Raw genomic sequence first — 18090 nt, 5'->3', positions numbered from 1 at the left:
CCATTATTAAAGGACCATAGAAATTATGTGATGAGGTACTTTCTAAGTTGTGTAGACAAGTACAGATATTTTTTGTGTTTTATGTACTGAAAGTTGCCCTGGGCCTAATGAGGGGAAAGAAAGCCTAGAGATGTGCTTTTACTCAGTTATTCCCTAATCTTGGGCAAAGTGAGATTGGAGTAGGATTGCAGTCCATCAGAACCAAGGACGAGAGGGTTTCTACTCCTCTTTTTTATTGTTCAGTCGCTCAGTTGTGTCCGACTCTGACCCCATGGACTGCAGCATGCCAGGCCCTTCTGTCCTTCGCTATCTCCCAGAGTTTGCTCCCATTCATGTCCATTGAGTCAGTGATGCCATCCAACCATCTCATCCTCTGTCATCCCCTTCTCCTCCTGCTCTCAATCTTTCCCAGTATCGGGGTCTTTTCTAATGAGTCAGCTCTTAGCATCAGATGGCCAAAATATTGGAGCTTCAGCTTCAGCATCAGTCCTTCCAATGAATCAGTTCAGTTCAGTTGAGTTGATCAGTCGTGTCCGACTCTTTTCGACCCCATGAATCACAGCACACCAGGCCTCCCTGTCCATCACCAACTCCCAGAGTTCACTCAGACTCATGTCCATCAAGTCAGTGATGCCATCCAGCCGTCTCATCCTCTGTCGTCCCCTTCTCCTCCTGCCCCCAATCCCTCCCAGCATCAGAGTCTTTTCCAATGAGTCAACTCTTCGCATGAGGTGGCCAAAGTACTGGAGTTTCAGCTTTAGCATCATTCCTTCCAAAGAAATCCCAGGGCTGATCTTCAGAATGGACTGGTCGGATCTCCTTGCAGTCCAAGGGACTCTCAAGAGTCTTCTCCAACACCACAGCTCAAAAGCATCAATTCTTCAGTGCTCAGCCTTCTTCACAGTCCAACTCTCACATCCATACATGACCACTGGAAAAAACATAGCCTTAACTAGACAGACCTTTGTTGGCAAAGTAATGTCTCTACTTTTGAATATGCTATCTAGGTTGGTCATAACTTTCCTTCCAAGGAGTAAGCGTCTTTTAATTTCATGGCTGCAGTCACCATCTGCAGTGATTTTGGAGCCCCAAAAAACAAAGTCTGACACTGTTTCCACCGTTTCCCCATCTATTTCCTATGAAGTGATGGGACCAGATGCCATGATCTTAGTTTTCTGAATGGTGAGCTTTAAGCCAGCTTTTTCACTCTCCTCTTTCACTTTCATCAAGAGGCTTTTTATTCCAATGAATAGTCAGGGTTTATTTCCTTTAGGCTTGACTGGTTTGACTCTACTGTCTAGAGGCTTTGAAATGTACCTTCCACCCTCACATCTCTGGCTACCACTGGAAGGTTTTGCATTTCACAGTTGGAGTGTGCCTTATCAAGGTTCTTTTTAAATTAATTAAGTGACCAGGCTGTTATAATTCCCTTCGGAGTTCGAAAGTAAAGTAGATTTCAAAGTTAAGGAAATATTTTTGAATTTCCAGTCCGTTTTCCCCCTTTTCAGTTTCATCTTTATTAATGATTTGGAAGATGGAGAAAACAGCATGTTAATTCACTTAGCTCGGAGTTTACAATGTGATGTGACAGCTATAAAAGGCCAGAACTATTTTGAGGCACAATTGAGGAAGCATTGTATTGTGGGACTGAAGAGTGATTGTCCCTTTTCACAGGCCTCCAGAGAGAGAGCTACTGGAATTCAGTGTTCAATTACTGGACACCTCTGAGCCAGAGAGATTTAGATCAGCTGGAAAAGAGTCTCCAAAACTGATTAAAGAAATTAAAGAAAGCAAGTGTAGAACATTCCTGCTATCTTGCCTGGTCTTGTCCCATCAACCCTGTCACCCAGAAATAAGAACTGGATTGTGCTGTATTGTTAATTATCATGTTCCTCTGTTATTTGCTACTTTCCCAGTGTTGTAGATACTGATATTTAATTTAGATGGATTTTTTTTAACATTGACATAGTCTTATACACTAATGATATCTAATAAAATATACCATATCCAAGCAGGTTGAAAAAGTCAGTCTAGGCAGGAAAGTTAAAGAGAAATAAGTCAAGGAGGCAAGGGAGTCATTCATTGTATTTAAGTATTACTGAACTAATTCAAGCCTCCAAGAGTGACTGAGTTTGTTGGGAATGAACTTGGCTGCAAGGCTTGAAAATGTTACTGAAAGCTTTCCTAGGTCCCACTGTGGGGTGTGGCATATAGAGGAGGGTGTAAACCAAGAGTGGGTTCCACAGGACTCACTTACTCCATGTCTAGTGTAGGGTTGGCCAAAAAGTTCATTTGAGTTTTTCTGTAAGATGTTATGGAAAAATCAGAACGAACCTTTTGGCCACATGAGTGCATGCTCAGTCGCTTCAGTCATGTCCGACTCTTTGCGACCCTATGGACTATAGCCCACCAGGCTCCTCTGTGCATGGGATTCTCCAGGCAAGAATACTGGAATGGGTTTCCATGCCTTCCTCCAGGGGATCTCACCAACCCAGGGATCAAACCCACGACTCCTGCAGCTCCTGCACTGTAAATGAATTCTTTACCACTAAGCCACTGGGGAAGCCCAACTTTTTGGCCACCTCAATACTTATTTTAGTTCCACTTTTTACCAAAAACCCAGATATCGGTCTAATTGTGGCAGAAACTATATCTACAGTCTCAAAAAGGACAGGCAAGAGGCTGTCCTTCTCACATGTTTGAAAGAAAATAAATTTCCACGTGCCTATCAGCAGAATGGAAATAGTCAGACACAGCCTCTTACTCCTCCCTAACCCAGGCCCTGGCTCTCTGAAAGGAGCACACACCTGTGGTTTGTGTTTCCCAAAGAGACGCATCACATGGAGTGAAGGAACACATGACTAAATCAGGACTGTTTTAACTGTTTTAACCAAGTACTGATGTTCTCCTTCCCCAGAGCCATTCAGCGCTGACGTGTGGGTCATGATGTTTGTGATGCTCCTCATCGTCTCAGCCGTGGCTGTCTTTGTCTTCGAGTACTTTAGCCCCGTGGGTTACAACAGGTGCCTCGCTGACGGCAGAGGTAAGGCGGCTGTAACCACTGCATGTCTGCCTTTTCCTGGTTCTCAGCTCTGAATCTCTGTGCCCCTGCTGTCTGCCTCCTCCCTAACCCTCAGTCTTCTAGGTCGTCCTCTTGGTGACTTGTTAGAAAGACCCCAATTAAGATGCTAGTTTGAATCTGCATGTCCCTTCCCCGGCCCAAGCCTGACCCCAAGCCCAGTTCCACCCCTGGGCAAGAGAGAGCAGAGCTGGCAGGAGATACGTGTAATGTAACCATGTTAGAGGAAACTGTTGTGATAACCTAAGGCTGTGATAAGCAGTCTGTCTGATCAGATGGGCTAACAAGGCAGATGAGATGCGTGTATCGAGGATAAGAAAAAAAAAGTAGACTGAATCATGGAAAAGCAAGGGCTAGAACTAGTTTCAGAATTTTCTGAATTCAGAGAATAAAACATCCAGAATAATAAAAAAAAGAAAGAAAGAAAGAAAGAAAAGAAAAAAATAGGTCACCCCAGGGTACATGCCAGGGTAGTTGTGACTGAAAGAATTCTCCACAGCCAAAGGATCACCTCTGGTCTCTACAGCGTGTGTCCACAGCTCACATCACTCTGTCAAGAGGTATAGATTTGGGTATTAAATAAAATGGCCAGGAGATAACAGTTCTTACCCACGGCTACTCTTGGGAGTGGTGCATCCATCTTCCTGGCTATGAAGGTCCACCCATGTGTTTGAGGCATTTGTGAGACTTCACACAAAGTTTACTGAGATTTCCAAAGGGGGCCATGGGATTCTTCTAAAACTTCCTGAGAACCCCAGGATTAGGAAATATCATGCCTTCTCTGAGTCTTTTCCCATCCACAATGTGAACTTTATCCTGGAATTATGCCTCAAAGAGGAGAGATTCTCAATACATTAAGAATTAACTATAGGGCACTTAAAAGACAAAGATGTAAAGACCTCACATTCCAATATTCTGAATAGTCAATATTCAAGTCCAGAGCGGGACTCGAACCACTACATGTTTCAAAATAGCAGTTCTCTACCTTGGTTGCGTGTTAGAATAACCACTCCACCCCACACCAATTTAATAAGAATCTCTGGGGATGGGGTGCCAGGCAGCGATATTTTGTCAAAGCTCCCCTTGTGCTTCTGCTGAATTCACAGTCCAGGCTATGAGCCACTCCTGCACTGAGGGATTTCCAGGTGCAGACCTACCTTCTCACCTGGGGTGTGCATTCTGCGCTGGAAATTTGAACGTCTCCACCATACAGAATATTCAGGTGCTTCCCACTTGGGCCAGAAGGTCACCCAAAAGCCGTGACTACTCTCCATCCCGATTAGTAAAAGTGAGACATTGGAGAAGCACAAGAGTACCTACGTATGTTGGCAATGTTAAGAACTAAAGCCAGCATGTACCCTCCCCGACCGCAAAGACAATCAAAGCGGCAAATATTCAGGCACCAAATTCAAACCTTACAATGACTCACTTTACCAAAGGATGCTTGTCTTCGCCAAGGAATTCAACACGGGGCCACTTTAAATGCCAAGTCCCCTTGGGGCATCTTACAGTGTATGCAACTTTGATTTAGACACAACTCTTTCAGTGTGCATCTGCCCCATGAAATAAGGTCCACACACAAAGATGTGTGTGCGCAGTTAGATCTTAGGCCTGACATGTGTAGTCACTGATGATTTAGGCGGCAGAGCAGATGCTCAAAGGATCGCAGAAAGCGTCGTAAGACCTGTGTTAATGTGCTGTAAAACTGTGTGCGCAGATGTTCGTTTCTGAAGCAGAGGAGCTGCCAGCAGACGCAGGGAGCAGGCAAGGTTTCACCATCGCCAAGCAGAGAAAGCAGAGAGGTCACAATAAATTTATGGGCAGAAGCCCTGCATGATCTACATAAAGTTTGTGTGGAGGACAAGGACAGCCTACCTTTCGGCCTTTAGATTCATGAGGACAAGCCAGGGATCTGCGGCTCACTCTCTGGGCCTCCTGGTGTTCTCTTACACAAAAGCCAGGCGCTGCTGGAGGCAACCAGGTGGGAGGTGTTGGCATGGGAGTGAGGTCAAGATTGTCTTTGAAACACTGAGTACTGAGTGCTAGAGGCCAAAGGAAAATCAGGATCAACTGCATTCAAAACAGCGTCAGTGAATAAAATTGGAGGAGGTCTGTGACCAATGGGCAGAAAAGACCCTGCATGGTTCTTGCTCATCTTCTTTAAAGTTTAATTGCTTTCTTGATAGATACAAATGTAAATTTTAAGAACAACAGTAATGAGGATGCAAAGGTGACCACAGTGGGATGGTTGCCTTTGTTACTCAGTTTTGATGGGATCTTAATGGTCTTCCATCCACCGAGGCAGAAAGCTGGCTCCTCCTTTGTCCTGGTTGAGTTATGGTCATTGGCTGGAGTAGGATCCCCCACACATCCCAGGCCTCTGGTTTTTCTCTTCTGCCTTCTGGAGGGCCCCAGAAGAAGTGAGACATGAACTCTCAACTGAAAAGGCCACCTATGAAAGGGCTGGGGCTTCACTGGCTGGGGTCCAGTCTGAGCAGGAATTTATCAGCCTATGTACTTATAGGGTTAAATGGAACCGGTGAGTCTGTCTTGACCTTCTGTCCTGTCTTTTTGTCCCACCAGAGCCAGGTGGCCCATCTTTCACCATCGGCAAAGCTATTTGGTTACTGTGGGGTCTGGTGTTTAACAACTCCGTCCCCGTGCAGAACCCCAAGGGTACCACGTCCAAGATCATGGTGTCCGTGTGGGCCTTCTTTGCCGTCATCTTCCTGGCCAGCTACACTGCCAACTTAGCTGCCTTCATGATCCAAGAGGAGTATGTGGACCAGGTTTCCGGCCTGAGTGACAAAAAGGTAGGAGCGCCACTTGAAACCGCCCATCTTTTCCCTCGGTTCCGTTCTGAGCCGTACTCAGAGCTCTCACGGACCTGTTAATTTTCTAAATCTCTAAAATCGACCGTTCTTTCTTATGACTCCTTAAATTGGGATGCGGGAGCAGAAATCAGTGTCCCTACTGAAATAATATCACTTCACATTCACCTTCTCATTTGTGAAAGGTCGGCGCCAGCAGGCTCTGGGCTGCAAATGAGGGGCTTGGTGTGTAGCGGCTTTCTGAGCGCAGGGCTCCTGTTGTTGGGTACGCTCAGCACAGAGCTGTGACTTTGGGGTGTCATTAGAGGGCTGCCCCGCGCACCCACACTGAGTGCACCGGCTCCTTAGGTCTTCATTTTCTACCCAGGGCTGTTCACCTGCACGTTCCCCCTTTGTTCTCCTGCACTCTTGCGCAGTCCCAGGGCTGGGAAGGAGGATTGTTCTCATTGTGTCCTAAAGAAAAGTAGCTGCCCTTTAACTAGATGATTGTCCAGGGTGTCAGGGGGGTGCACCCATGAACGGGCTGTTCCTGAACCCAGCGCAGGCCTTGTTGCTGGCCTGTGCCATGGTTGGGGTAGGGGGGGCATGTCTGCCGGTTGCCATGGTCTCTGGATGAGGATATACAAAACCCATGCTCAGTACCTGTGACTCTCTAGGTCTGCTGGAACCACCAGTTTCCGTGGAGCTCTGTCACCTGCACTTCTGGTAACTGGGGTGGTCCAACCTGGCACTAGGGGCTGCCTTCCCGGAGCGCCCAGCAAAGCTTCTGGACACCCCAGAATCCTCTGGAGACGCTCAGCACAAACCTCCTCCTCTCTGCTTTCTTAAGATTTAGAAACTGTGATTGCCCATCTCTACCCCCAGGAGAAACTGTGTGATACAGACAGACCTGTGTCAGACCAGACGGGTCACATGTAGTTAATGGTTTATCACATGCGCAGCTTTCCTCAAGATAAACCTAATTAACCACTGAGCAAATGGTTTTGGAAGAGGGGAAAGGAGAAGATGGTCTCTTTGGGGGCTCTAGTTACGGTTTCCCCATCTATTCATCACTACTCATCAGAATATTCAGAAGCATGAAGAAGATAACATGCTTTTTGAGGAAATGAATATATATATATATATTTGTATACACACAAAAGGATCACTCACGATGTTTTCCTCTTTATGTCAGCTCTTTCTCTGGTGTGTCTTCCTTTTCACTTTATTTTTCTTCCTTACTTTTTAACCTATTCCCTCTCTTGTATTTCCTTCTCCTTTACTTTTAAGCTTTATTTTTTTTACTTCTTTATTCTAACTCCTGATTTTTTATGCATTTATTCAGATATTCATCCATCTTTTACTTCATTCATTTTAAGCCTTTCTCACCTTGCTCCTTTGTCAATATCCTTCCTTCACCATCATGATCTCCGCAGAAAATCTGAGCTAGACCTCTCCCCTCACTCCCTTATACAACTGCTTTTTGTGCCCATTTCTGTAACCTGGGCAGTCATGGGGCTGAGAAGAGCTGATCCCACAGGATTCCATACCTGGACCTGGCCTAGCTGCAGTGGGCCGTATGTGTGTATGTGTTAGTCACTCAGTCGTGTCCAACTCTTTGTGACTGTAGCCTGCCACGCTCCTCCTTCCATGGGGATTCTCCAGGCAAAAATACTGGAGTGGGTTGCCATTTCCTCCTCCAAGGGATCTTCCCAACCCAGCAATTGAACCCTGGTCTCCTGCATTGCAGGCAGATTCTTTACCCTCTGAGCCACCAGGGAAGCCATGCCCCTTCTCAAACACAAATGTGACAGAGGCATGGCAGGGCTCATCCCCACATGTGGGTCTGGCAGAGGTACAGGGGACCGTGTCCTCACATCAGGGAGTGGCAGAGGTGTGGCCGGTCCTGTCCCCATGCAGAGGGCGGTGGAACCATGTCCCTTTGCAGTACACAACGTGCTTGAGGTCAGGGCACTCTGGGCCATTCGGTGGGGGAGCCACCACTTTTATCACATTGTTTTCTTCCGATGCCTCCGAGAATTCATTAGGACACTGTATTTATGTTTTCCATCCTCTCAAGGGCCATCCGGCAACAACTGAACGATTTGCTACTTGAGCTAAGCATAATTGAGATGGAGGGAGATTGTTTTCCCTTCTGCGGCTTTGAAAGAACATACCGTTCTGGGCCACACCACTTGAACAGAGAGGTTCTGCCCCTGTCTGTCCTCCACGCCATGTTGGTTATGTTCTGAAAAGATGGATCCCACCTTTGCTTGAAGAGCTCTGTGGCTCCATTGTTTACAGAGTAAAGGTGACTTTTTTCAGATGTGGCTTTCAGAGCTTTTACTAATGATCCCCAGTGTGTGCCATCAATTCCATCTCATCGTGTGTAGACTCTTATACCCTATGTTCCAGGCATCCTTGCCTCCTTCTCCTTCCCAACCACATGCCTCTGCACCTGCCTGGGTTGCTCTCCTCACTTCTGCACTCACCACACTCCTACTGAAATGGCAAGACAAATTCGAGATCACTTTATTTGTAAAGCTTTCTCATCTGGGAAGTTAGTCATTGTCTTCTCTGTTCTGGCAATCATTTGTACCTTTGTTATAACCCTTGTCTCCTGCATTGTAATCTACAGACCTGTACCTGACCTGTACCTGTATCTCCCTCTATTTTTTAATATTTATTTTTGGCTGCACTGAGTATTAGTTGTGGCATATGGGCTCAGTAGTTTCAGGACAGAAGCTTAGTTGCCCTGGGGCATGTGGAATCTTAGTTCCGGATCAGGGACCATACCCACATCCCTTGCATTGGAAGGCAGATTCTTAACCACTGGACACCAAGGAAATCCCTCTCCCCCTATTTGACCATGTGCTCCACAAGGTCAGTGACCATAACTTGGTTATCATTTTTATAAAAAGTGTGTGGGAAGAGAAGGAGAGAAGTGACTATTGAATAGTCTCTTGCACAGAGCAATGGACTGAGCATGACAGGCAAAGAAAACAGCAAGAGAAAAGAGCCCTTTAACAGCTGCTCAGCTTGAACATGGTGATCTGATCCATTTCAGAACTCTGCAAATGACAAAATAGTAAATGGTAAGCATCCTACCAGAAAGTGTCAACATCATTTACATAATTATAGAAAACATTCAAGTAACTAATAACATACGACTGCATATCAGTGTCAGGAGCAGTATTATAAATCAGAGTTTGCCGAAAGTACACTTAAAACGTCAAAATTCTTCTTAGTTTTCCTTCAAAACTAAAAGCTAAGTCTTGGGAATGACTTTGCGTGAGAGGAAGTATATGCTGTGAATTTAGAAAAAAAAAGTAATAAAGCCATCAAAGCCATAACATTTTGCTTTGTAAAGAAATGAGGTGATTTTGAGGATTCTTTTTTCAATGTAATTAAATTTTCATCAGGGAAGGTAGCATTTGAAGTGGAGAAGGGTTTCTAAACTTGTTTTGACTCTCATAGATGACATATCTTCTACGCAAATCAGACCAAATCGTAAATATTGTGGAGTGATGATGGGAAGGTATTTGCCATCATTAAATCTATATATTTTAAGAAATTAACTTCAATTTTATGTCAGGAAAATGTTCCTGGGTCTTATTTAAGTCAAGGTTCAAAGTCAGAATGTTCAGAGTTGAATTTCCATGCCATCCTATTTTGGGGTTCCTTTTTACTGGATGCCTTCCATCTTGCAACAGCACATTACATCAGTGAATTCGGAATGACTCCGCTGCATCTATAACTAAAAATGGTTGCAAGTTCTAACATTTAGCAGCCCTACTGTGCATTCCTTCAGCTCCCCCGGTGGGAGGAGGCTGTAAGGGGGCTGGTGACATCTTTCTTCTCTTAACAAAGAGCCACAATACTCATTCTCATATTCTCAGCTCTCCAGACGGGTTTCTCATTTCGCAGTCTGCCAACCACCATGTGGAGGGGAAAGAGCTTGGCCAGACAAACAGGAGACATAGTCTCTGGGTGTTGGATACATTAAGTATGTTGCGTCTGTGTTACACAAATGATTTCCATGAGGTGTGATTATTCCCATTTTACAGATAAGAACACTGAGGCTCCAGGAAGTTTAGTGATTCTGTAAAGTCCTACATTATCAAGGTTTGAGTTCAGAGCCAAGGTTTGAGTTCCTATGTGTCGGCCTCTAAAAAGCACTTTGCCAAGATGTCTCCCTAGACAACATTATGCACAGCTAAGATTGGTATTAACATCCTGCACCCACTTCTTCATTTAATCTCCCATCTTCTCATTTAATGACTTTCAGTTTGGGTTCCACTTAATCTATCCCTTCTCAGGTCACCATACACTACCACTGCTGTGACTGCTACAACTACTTCTACTGATAATAATAGTAACAGTTATCATTATTATTAATATAACTTCAACAATGATATCTCTGTGGACATTTTTCAGCTCTCAGGAACCAGGCATAATGCCAAATACATTACATAGATTATCTTATGTAATGGTGCTTTTAATATCTTCATTTGTAGATGAGAAAATTGAAGCTTGCAGAGGTTAAGTCATCTGCCCTTCTGATGTTCCTGGCTGGCTAATAGCCCCTAAACAGCGTGTCACCATGTCTACATCCCAGTGCTCTTTCCAGCTAATCCTTTCTTTCTAACCTTCCCATCTACCTTTCTGATGCTTAACAAGTGAGATCCTTCCCCTCTACTAAAGAGTAGCTAGCTAACTGATTAACTCACCCCAAATAATTAGATAGTGTTTTAGCATTTGCCTTTTAATCCATAAGTTTTTCAGAGGCATGACTTTGAATGGAGGGTGGTATTTTCTGGGTTTGAGCAGGCTTACTGCCCACAAGATTGACTTTAGCCTGGGCCTTCTGTGACCAGGAGCTTTAAGCCATGGTTGGAAGGTGGGAGACGGATGGGAGCAGGGAAAGAAGTCAGGGGCTGAAGGAAGCCTGCTGGGGGTGCAGAGGCTGCCAAGGTCACTAGAGGCTGCTGTCAGGCCATGGGCTCCTAAGGGTACCTGGCTGCATCCCACCTCACTCATTCTCATGTGAGTGACATATGCCCGCGTTATATTTTGTTGGTTCTTTTCCTTGGGGAACTACTGGAACTTTATTTACTTGAAATGTCAAGAGGTGTTTCTCTAATTAATGAGGGCAGGCATCTTCGCTTGCAGCATTGAAAGTGCCATCAGGACAGCCTTCTTAAAACTGAGGACTCCATGGCTTTTCTAGACAATGACTCTTCTGAGTTACCGAGAAGTTCCACAAGCATCTGGAAACTGCCTCATATCCTTCTGGCAGATAGGCACTGTATGACTTTTTAAATCAGAGTGCAAACGAATGTGTCAGTGTGCATCCTGGAAGAAACCCAGCCTGGTGAGGAGTGCATTTACACCACAGCTACACTGATGTGTGATGCTTGGGGGGCATTTGATCATGAGTCAGGAAATGGGCCTTGCTTTCCCCTGTACAAATGGGACTTTCTCGCCCTATTAACTTTAGGCTGGGAGCCAGTGGGAGACAGCTGATCTCAAGCCTGATCTGTCACACGCTGGTCCTGGCCCAGGCCATCTTGGTTAGGTCCTGGAATACTGAGCTAAAAATAGCTCACCAAAGCACACAACAGGCATGAACTACTAGCTGGGGACCTAGAAATGAGGGCCTGGGCCTGGCCTTCAGGTAGCTGAGCAAAATAAGGGAATGATTTATTGTGTGGCATCCCCCAGAGATGTCAAATCCCTGGTCCTTTTGTTGGAACTGGTCTCAAGCAGTTCCAGGGGGACTGGGGACAGTCCAAGGGGACTTTCCTGATGGTCCAGTGATTAGGAATCTGCCTTGCAATGCAGGGGACATGGGTTTGATCCCTGATGGGGGAATGAAGATCCCACATGCCACAGGGCGACTAAACCTGGGCACAGCAACTACTTAGCCGTGTACTCTGGAGCCCGTGAGCCATAGCTAGAGAGTCTGCGTGCTACAAAGAAAGATCCCACAGAACATAATGAAGATCCCACATGCCACAGCTAAGACTCGACACAAACAGACAAATAAATTTTTTGAAAAAAGGACAGTTCTGGAGGAAATGATAGAAGAAAACTCCCCAGACCCTGGGGTTGTACTGGGTACAGGACACGCATGGCTTGGGGGAGGGACACCAGCCCCTTTGCCTCCTGATTAACTAATTGAACCAATCTACACTAAACGTGGACCACCGCCCCCAGTACCACACCCCCTCATTCCTGCCAGGGTGGCCTCCATCCAAATGGATCCAAAACAAAGCCCTGGGGCTTCAGCAGCCCCCACTCTGTTACTCAGGGTTGGCTCTCACCACGTCTCTAGGATTATTTGAGAATGGGACTGCTTATTTGAGAATGGTCCCCAGGTGGCTGTCTTGAACTCTTGATTCTCAATTTCATTCTTGATTTGACTGGCTGTGTTGACTGAGGCATCCAGTGGAGCTTAGCAATGGTCACCCTCCCAGTCCTGGGATACAGATGTCCTGGTGTTGACTGTGGGGCTCCCAAGGGGACCCAGAGTCCCCTTTCTCTCCTTTTTGTGTCCCCTTCACAGTGTCAGGCTTCACTCTGCCCTCTTCTCCTTGAATGACCAACTGCTTCCTGACCTTCTGTGACTTCCCCATGTAGAGTTCCTCACCTCCCACCTCTGCTATACAGTAAGCTCCCTACATATGAACAAGTCCCATTCCACAAGAGGACATGCATAAGTCCAATTTGTTCGTAAGTCCAACAAAGTTAGCCTAGGTACCCAACTAACACAATCAGCTATACAGTGCGTGTGTGTGTGTGCTCAGTTGTGTCCAGCTCTTTGCGACTCCATGGTCTGCAGTCCTCCAGGCTCCTCCAGACTCCGCTGTCCATGCAGTTCTCCAGGCAAGAATGCTGGAGTGAGTTGCCATTTCGTACTCCAGAGGATCTTCCTGACCCAGGGATCAAATCTGCATCTCCTGCATTGGCGAGTGATTCTTTACCACTGAGCCACCAGGGAAGCCACCGTACTGGGTTTATAATAGTTTTCACACAAATAATAAACAAACAAACACACACCAAAACAAGAAAACATTTTTAATGTTATTGTACAGTACCTTGAAAAATATAATAGTACAGTAGAACAACTACTACAGCGTACAGGGGCTAACAGGTATCCAGTACAGGCATTGAGTGAACAGGCAGCAAGAGTTACTGACTAGAGGAAGGAGAGGAGGTGGGAGATGGTGGAGCTGAAGGATCGTCAGCCATAGGAGACAGAGGGCAAGCTGCAGTTTCGTTCACACCTGATGTTGAAGGCACAGGTTTTGGTTCTTTGCTGGTTCGCATCTTTAAAAGTTCACAACTTGTAAGTTTGTATGTAGGGGACTTACCATACTGTCAGAGTTTCTTGGGATTGAACAGTGGTCCCCTAAAAGCTACATCCACATTCTAATGCCTGGAACCTGTGAGTGGTGACCTTGTTTGGAAAAAGTATCTCTGCAGTTGTAATTAAGTTGAGGATCTCAAGTTACAAACACCGTGGATTGCTGCTAAATCCAAAGCAAGTGTCCTTACAAGAGAAGGGCAGAGGGAGAAAGCTGACACAGAAGAGAAGGCCAGGAGGAGTAAGAAGCAGAGAGTGTGGCAGCCACAGAAACACTGGGAACCGCAGGAAGTTGGAATACACGGGCATGGACTCTCCCCTAGGGCCTCCGAGGGGAGTGAAGCCCTACCATTGATTTTGGACTCCTGGCCTCTGGAACGTGTGAGAATAAATTTGTGTTGTTTGAAGCCACCAGGGATTCATTACGGGAGCCCCAGGAAGTGAACACTGAGTCTCAGTACCCTCCCGTAACCCGCACCTCCAGGGCCTTCCCTGCCCTGCTTAAATCCCACTGCTTCTCCTACTCAGCTTCTCTGGTCATCCACCCAACCCTGTCCTTCCAAAGCAGGTATTTCTTACCCCAGAATCCAGTTCCTCTTCCCACTAATCTCTCTGCTAGGAAGAACAGATCTACATCACCCTGAAGATTTGCAAAGATATGGCTTACACCCAGAGGGAGTCTTCTCCTGTAGCTTCATTTTAAGGAGACAATAAAAAGCCCCATGTATTGCTGTGCGCTCATGTTTGCTGTGTCCTTGAGCCTGATTACTGATAGTTTATCCCCAGATGTAGCGTGTGAGCTGTGTGTGTGCTCCACTCGCAGGCTCTGAGCAGGAAGGTCATTGTCAGAGGGGACTGTGGACATGTTTTTGGCAAGGTGTATCATTTTCACAACTCTTCTGGGGAAAATATTATTCATGCAGCCCTCTTAATATTCTGGGTTTCGGTGTGCTGCTCAAATTACAGAGTTGAAAGGGATGCTAGCTGGTCATCAGGCACAGGTGCTATTTTTCTCATCAAAGGCAAACAGGTGTCCTCTCCATGTTGATGAAAGTATCTTCCTTGTTACATAGGAAGGCACACTCATATGTATGTACGTGTGTGCATATGTGTGCACATATATATGTGTATCTCTATCCTCCAAAATTGTTGTTGTTCAGTTGCTAAGTCATGTCTGACTCTTTGCGACCCCATGAACTGCAGCATGCCAGACTTCCCTGTCCTTCACTATCTCCCAGAGTTTGCTCAAACTTATGTCCATTGAGTGAGTGATGCCATCCAACCATCTCATCCTCTGTGCCCCTGTCTCCCCTTGCCCTCAATCTTTCCCAGCATCAGGGTCTTTTCCAATGAGTTGGCTCTTCGCATCTGGTGGCCACAGTGTTGGAGCTTCAGCTTTAGCATCAGTCCTTCCTTCCAATGAATATTGAGGGTTGCTTTCCTTTATGCTTGACTGGTTTGATTTCCTTGCTGTCCAAGGGATTCTCAAGGGTCTTCTCCACCAACCGAGTTTGAAGCATCAAATAACTGGCTAATTAGGAATGTGACATTTAACAGACCTGCATAAGGAATGTAAGTTTCCCATGCTCACAGAACTTAAGAAAGTTGTCTTTACCTGGAAAAAAGAGAAAAGAGTTGTCTCATTCTGCTATCAGTGGAATCATCATTTTGTTAAAGGAAACAAAATGGAATGAAGGAAGGAAAAAGGAAATAAAAAAAAAAAAAGCACCTGAACCCAGTTGTAAACTAGATCTGCTCTGTATAACTCTTTTTAGAAAAGTGGTCCTGTGCAAAATATAGGAGAGTTAGACACCTTCCTGGAGCCATAGCTGTTTTTAAATTGCTACTACACAGATTAGCACGAGGATGAATCCACAATTTCCCCAGCTGCATTGAATTGGGCTGGGCCCGAAAGAGAAGCCAGCAATAAACAACAAACACTTTTATTAGCAGAAATCCAAGCACATTCCACTGCATGTAGCACTCAAGTCTTGAGTGCCCTGGGAGTGGGAGGAAACAGTGCTTCTCTGAACTGGTCGGATCCTTCAATTTATCTGCGTGGCTTCCAGTGTTGCTACTGTTTAGTCGCTAGTCGTGTCTGACTCTTTGCGACCGCATGGACTCTAGGCCACCAGGCTCCTCTGTCCATGGGATTTCCCAGGCAATAACATTGGACTGGGTTGCCATTTCCTTCTCCAGGGGATCTTCCCTACCCGGGGATAGAACCTGCATGTCCTGCATTGGCAGGTGGATTCTTTACCACTGAGCCACCAGGAAAGCCCTGTGGCTTCCATATGGGGCCTCTTTCAGTCAGGCCTTGTCTTCCAGGTTGGGAAGAGCAAGTGACCCTGGGGACTCCCAGAGAAGTTGGAATTTACTTTTGGTCCAATTTCTGGTTCCAACAGAAGGGAGCTGTTGCATTTAGCTGACAGCTGAAAGCAGTGTCTTCACTCTGAAGTTCATTGACATCCAAGAAGAATAAGGGAGTACTTCAACATCCTTTTCTGTCTGGTTAAAAGCAAACATTAGAAATAAGTGTTTCAGTACGAGGGAGCTCAGCTTTCACAAGCTGACGAAATCTTGGCTTGTGGGTTGAGGACTTATTAAGAATTACTAAGTTCAAGTCCTTCGAGACAAATTAACGCAGCCATGAAAATTTATCTGTGGCCAAAGGCATCAAGCCTAAAATAAATCAAGGTTTAGAGGCGTCAGAATTGTATTCGCAGTGAAAACTGTGGCCTGGACTGGCTCTGGGCTTTTGTGGGTGTTCGGCCTTTTGGCTCTTCCAGCGTTCCTCTCCCCGTTTCTGTAATGATGGCAAGAGAATAGACAAGGGCCTCAGTGGGCCCTGTGTAGTCTCTTGTATTGTATTTTGGGAAGCTTTCTGCATAGCTGGGCATGTGCTCGGGGTAGGGTCAGGGAGGAGGCGTTGAGGGCAGGCCTTAGAGTGCCTGAAGCTGGGGAAGACCACCCATTTAGTTCAAGGGTCCCCAGCCCCCGGGATCTAAAGCCTGATGATCTGAGATGGGGCTGATGTGATCATAATAGAACGAAGTGAAAGTAGCTCAGTCATGCCCGACTCTTTGCAGCCCCGTGGACTGTAGCCCACCAGGCTCCTCTGTCCATGGGACTCTCTGGGCAAGAATACTGAAGTGGGTAGCCATTCCCTTCTCCAGGGGATCTTCCTGACCCAGGGATTGAACCCAGGTCTCCCTCCTTGCAGACAAATTCTTTACCGTCTGAGCCACCCGGGAAGCCCTAATAGAACTAAAGTGCACAACAAATGCAATGAGCTTGAAATATCCTGAAACCATCCCCTACCTCCCCTTGTCTGTGGGAATTGTCTTCCATGAAATCGGTCCCTGGTGCCAAAAAACTTGGGGACCCATGATTCAGTTTACAGTTCAGTGTCAAGTTTTCCATTCTGGGCCCGTCACAGAGAGCCACAGAGAGACCAGTCACGGTCTACAGGCTCCGATTGTTGTTTAGTCACTAAGTCCTATCTGACTCTTCTGTGACCAGACCCTCAGACATTTCCTCTGGTGTTTTAATCCAGCTCTAGCTGGATGGCTCTGATTCAGAGCATCAAGGGCAGTGGCTCCGGGCCAGTGTGATCCTCAGAGCTGCCCATGTGGAGGGTCCCCAAGGTATGGCAGCTCAGACTTTCAGGGGGCAGAGTCGGAGGAAAATTGGAGTCTCAATGTCCTCTCTGTAAACATTACAGGGTTAGTCTGTCTGTGAAGGCCTGTCTGTGGTGTGAACACGGGAAGGGGTGGGTAGATCAGGGTGTTGATATCAAAGTCACTCAGGGAACCTTTTCCATCCAACTGGAAATTAAAGTCCAGGTGGAAGAAGGTCCCACCTGAGCAGCACCTGCCAGGATGCAGCCAGGAAACTGGATGTATGAAAAGGGTTGTGAGAGAAAGTTACTCTGGGGAGGAAGTTACTGGAGGACTATGTCTCCTCTTTCCTTCTACCCCTCAGACATACAGGCTTTGGGGGATCCTTAGGAGAGCTTGAGATTCACTCCCTGCAGTTAGAATGGGGGAGAGACTGGCATTTCACCCAAACTTGAGAAGACCCAGGTGACAGGTCTTGGCTGGTGGTCCAGGGGGTGGTCCAGATGCTCATGTCTACCTTCCCCAGGTCCATGGCCACAAGGGCGGAAGGGGCCAGTCTGGGCAGGAATGGAGGGAAGTGATGTTAAAGATACCTCCCCATGGGCTTCCCGCTCAGGATGAGGCAGCCTCCGAACCAGAGATATGCAGGAGGGGTGGGCCGCCCATGGAGGAGCTGAAGGGACTGATGTAGACAAGTGACTGCCTTCAGGGAACTGAGACCGAGCACTCACTGAGAAGCCCTTGGGAACTCCGTGAACCTGCCTGACCAGGAGAAGACTCTATCTTGCACAGTGCCGGGTCAGGACAGCACCACGAGGGGGTCCCACCCATCCCTGGCTCCTCTTTCCCTCTGCCTTCCACCCAAGCCCCCCAGAGAACAGGGGAGAACAGCTCAGGGTCAGGTCCCAGAAGAGCTGACCTCACTCGGCCCCCTGCCAGGGGCTAGGGTTCTTGCAGCCGCATGTGCCGTCCTAACCCTTGTTACTGAACAGTGATTGAACTATTCAGTGAGCACGTACTACATGCCAGCTGTTGGACTCATCATTATCTGTGGCTCCTTGCAACCTCATGCCCACCCTGTGCGATAGATACTACCAGTGTCTTTCTACAGACGAGGAGGGTCATTTCAAGGATAAGTAAATGCCCTGAAGTTACACACAACCAGGTGAGGGGGTTGGATTTGATCCAGGCAGAACTGACGCCAGAGCCCGC

General features: G+C 46.7%; 1 protein-coding gene across 1 annotated transcript in view; it reads left to right on the top strand.

Moving 5' to 3' along the window:
• The window catches only part of GRIN2B (glutamate ionotropic receptor NMDA type subunit 2B), a 343677-nt gene that overhangs the window by 284717 nt on the left and 40870 nt on the right, over nt 1-18090 (top strand). Inside the window, exons 7-8 of the mRNA XM_014476463.2 lie at nt 2918-3043; nt 5663-5892. Coding sequence (XP_014331949.2) covers nt 2918-3043; nt 5663-5892 — 356 coding nt within the window. The remainder of the gene's footprint in view (nt 1-2917; nt 3044-5662; nt 5893-18090) is intronic.

Source organism: Bos mutus, chromosome 5 (assembly GCF_027580195.1).
Source record: "Bos mutus isolate GX-2022 chromosome 5, NWIPB_WYAK_1.1, whole genome shotgun sequence".
In the NCBI taxonomy this organism is placed as follows: Eukaryota; Metazoa; Chordata; class Mammalia; order Artiodactyla; family Bovidae; genus Bos; species Bos mutus.
Note: the sequence above shows the minus strand (reverse complement) of the source record. Positions and strands in the feature narration are given on the sequence as shown.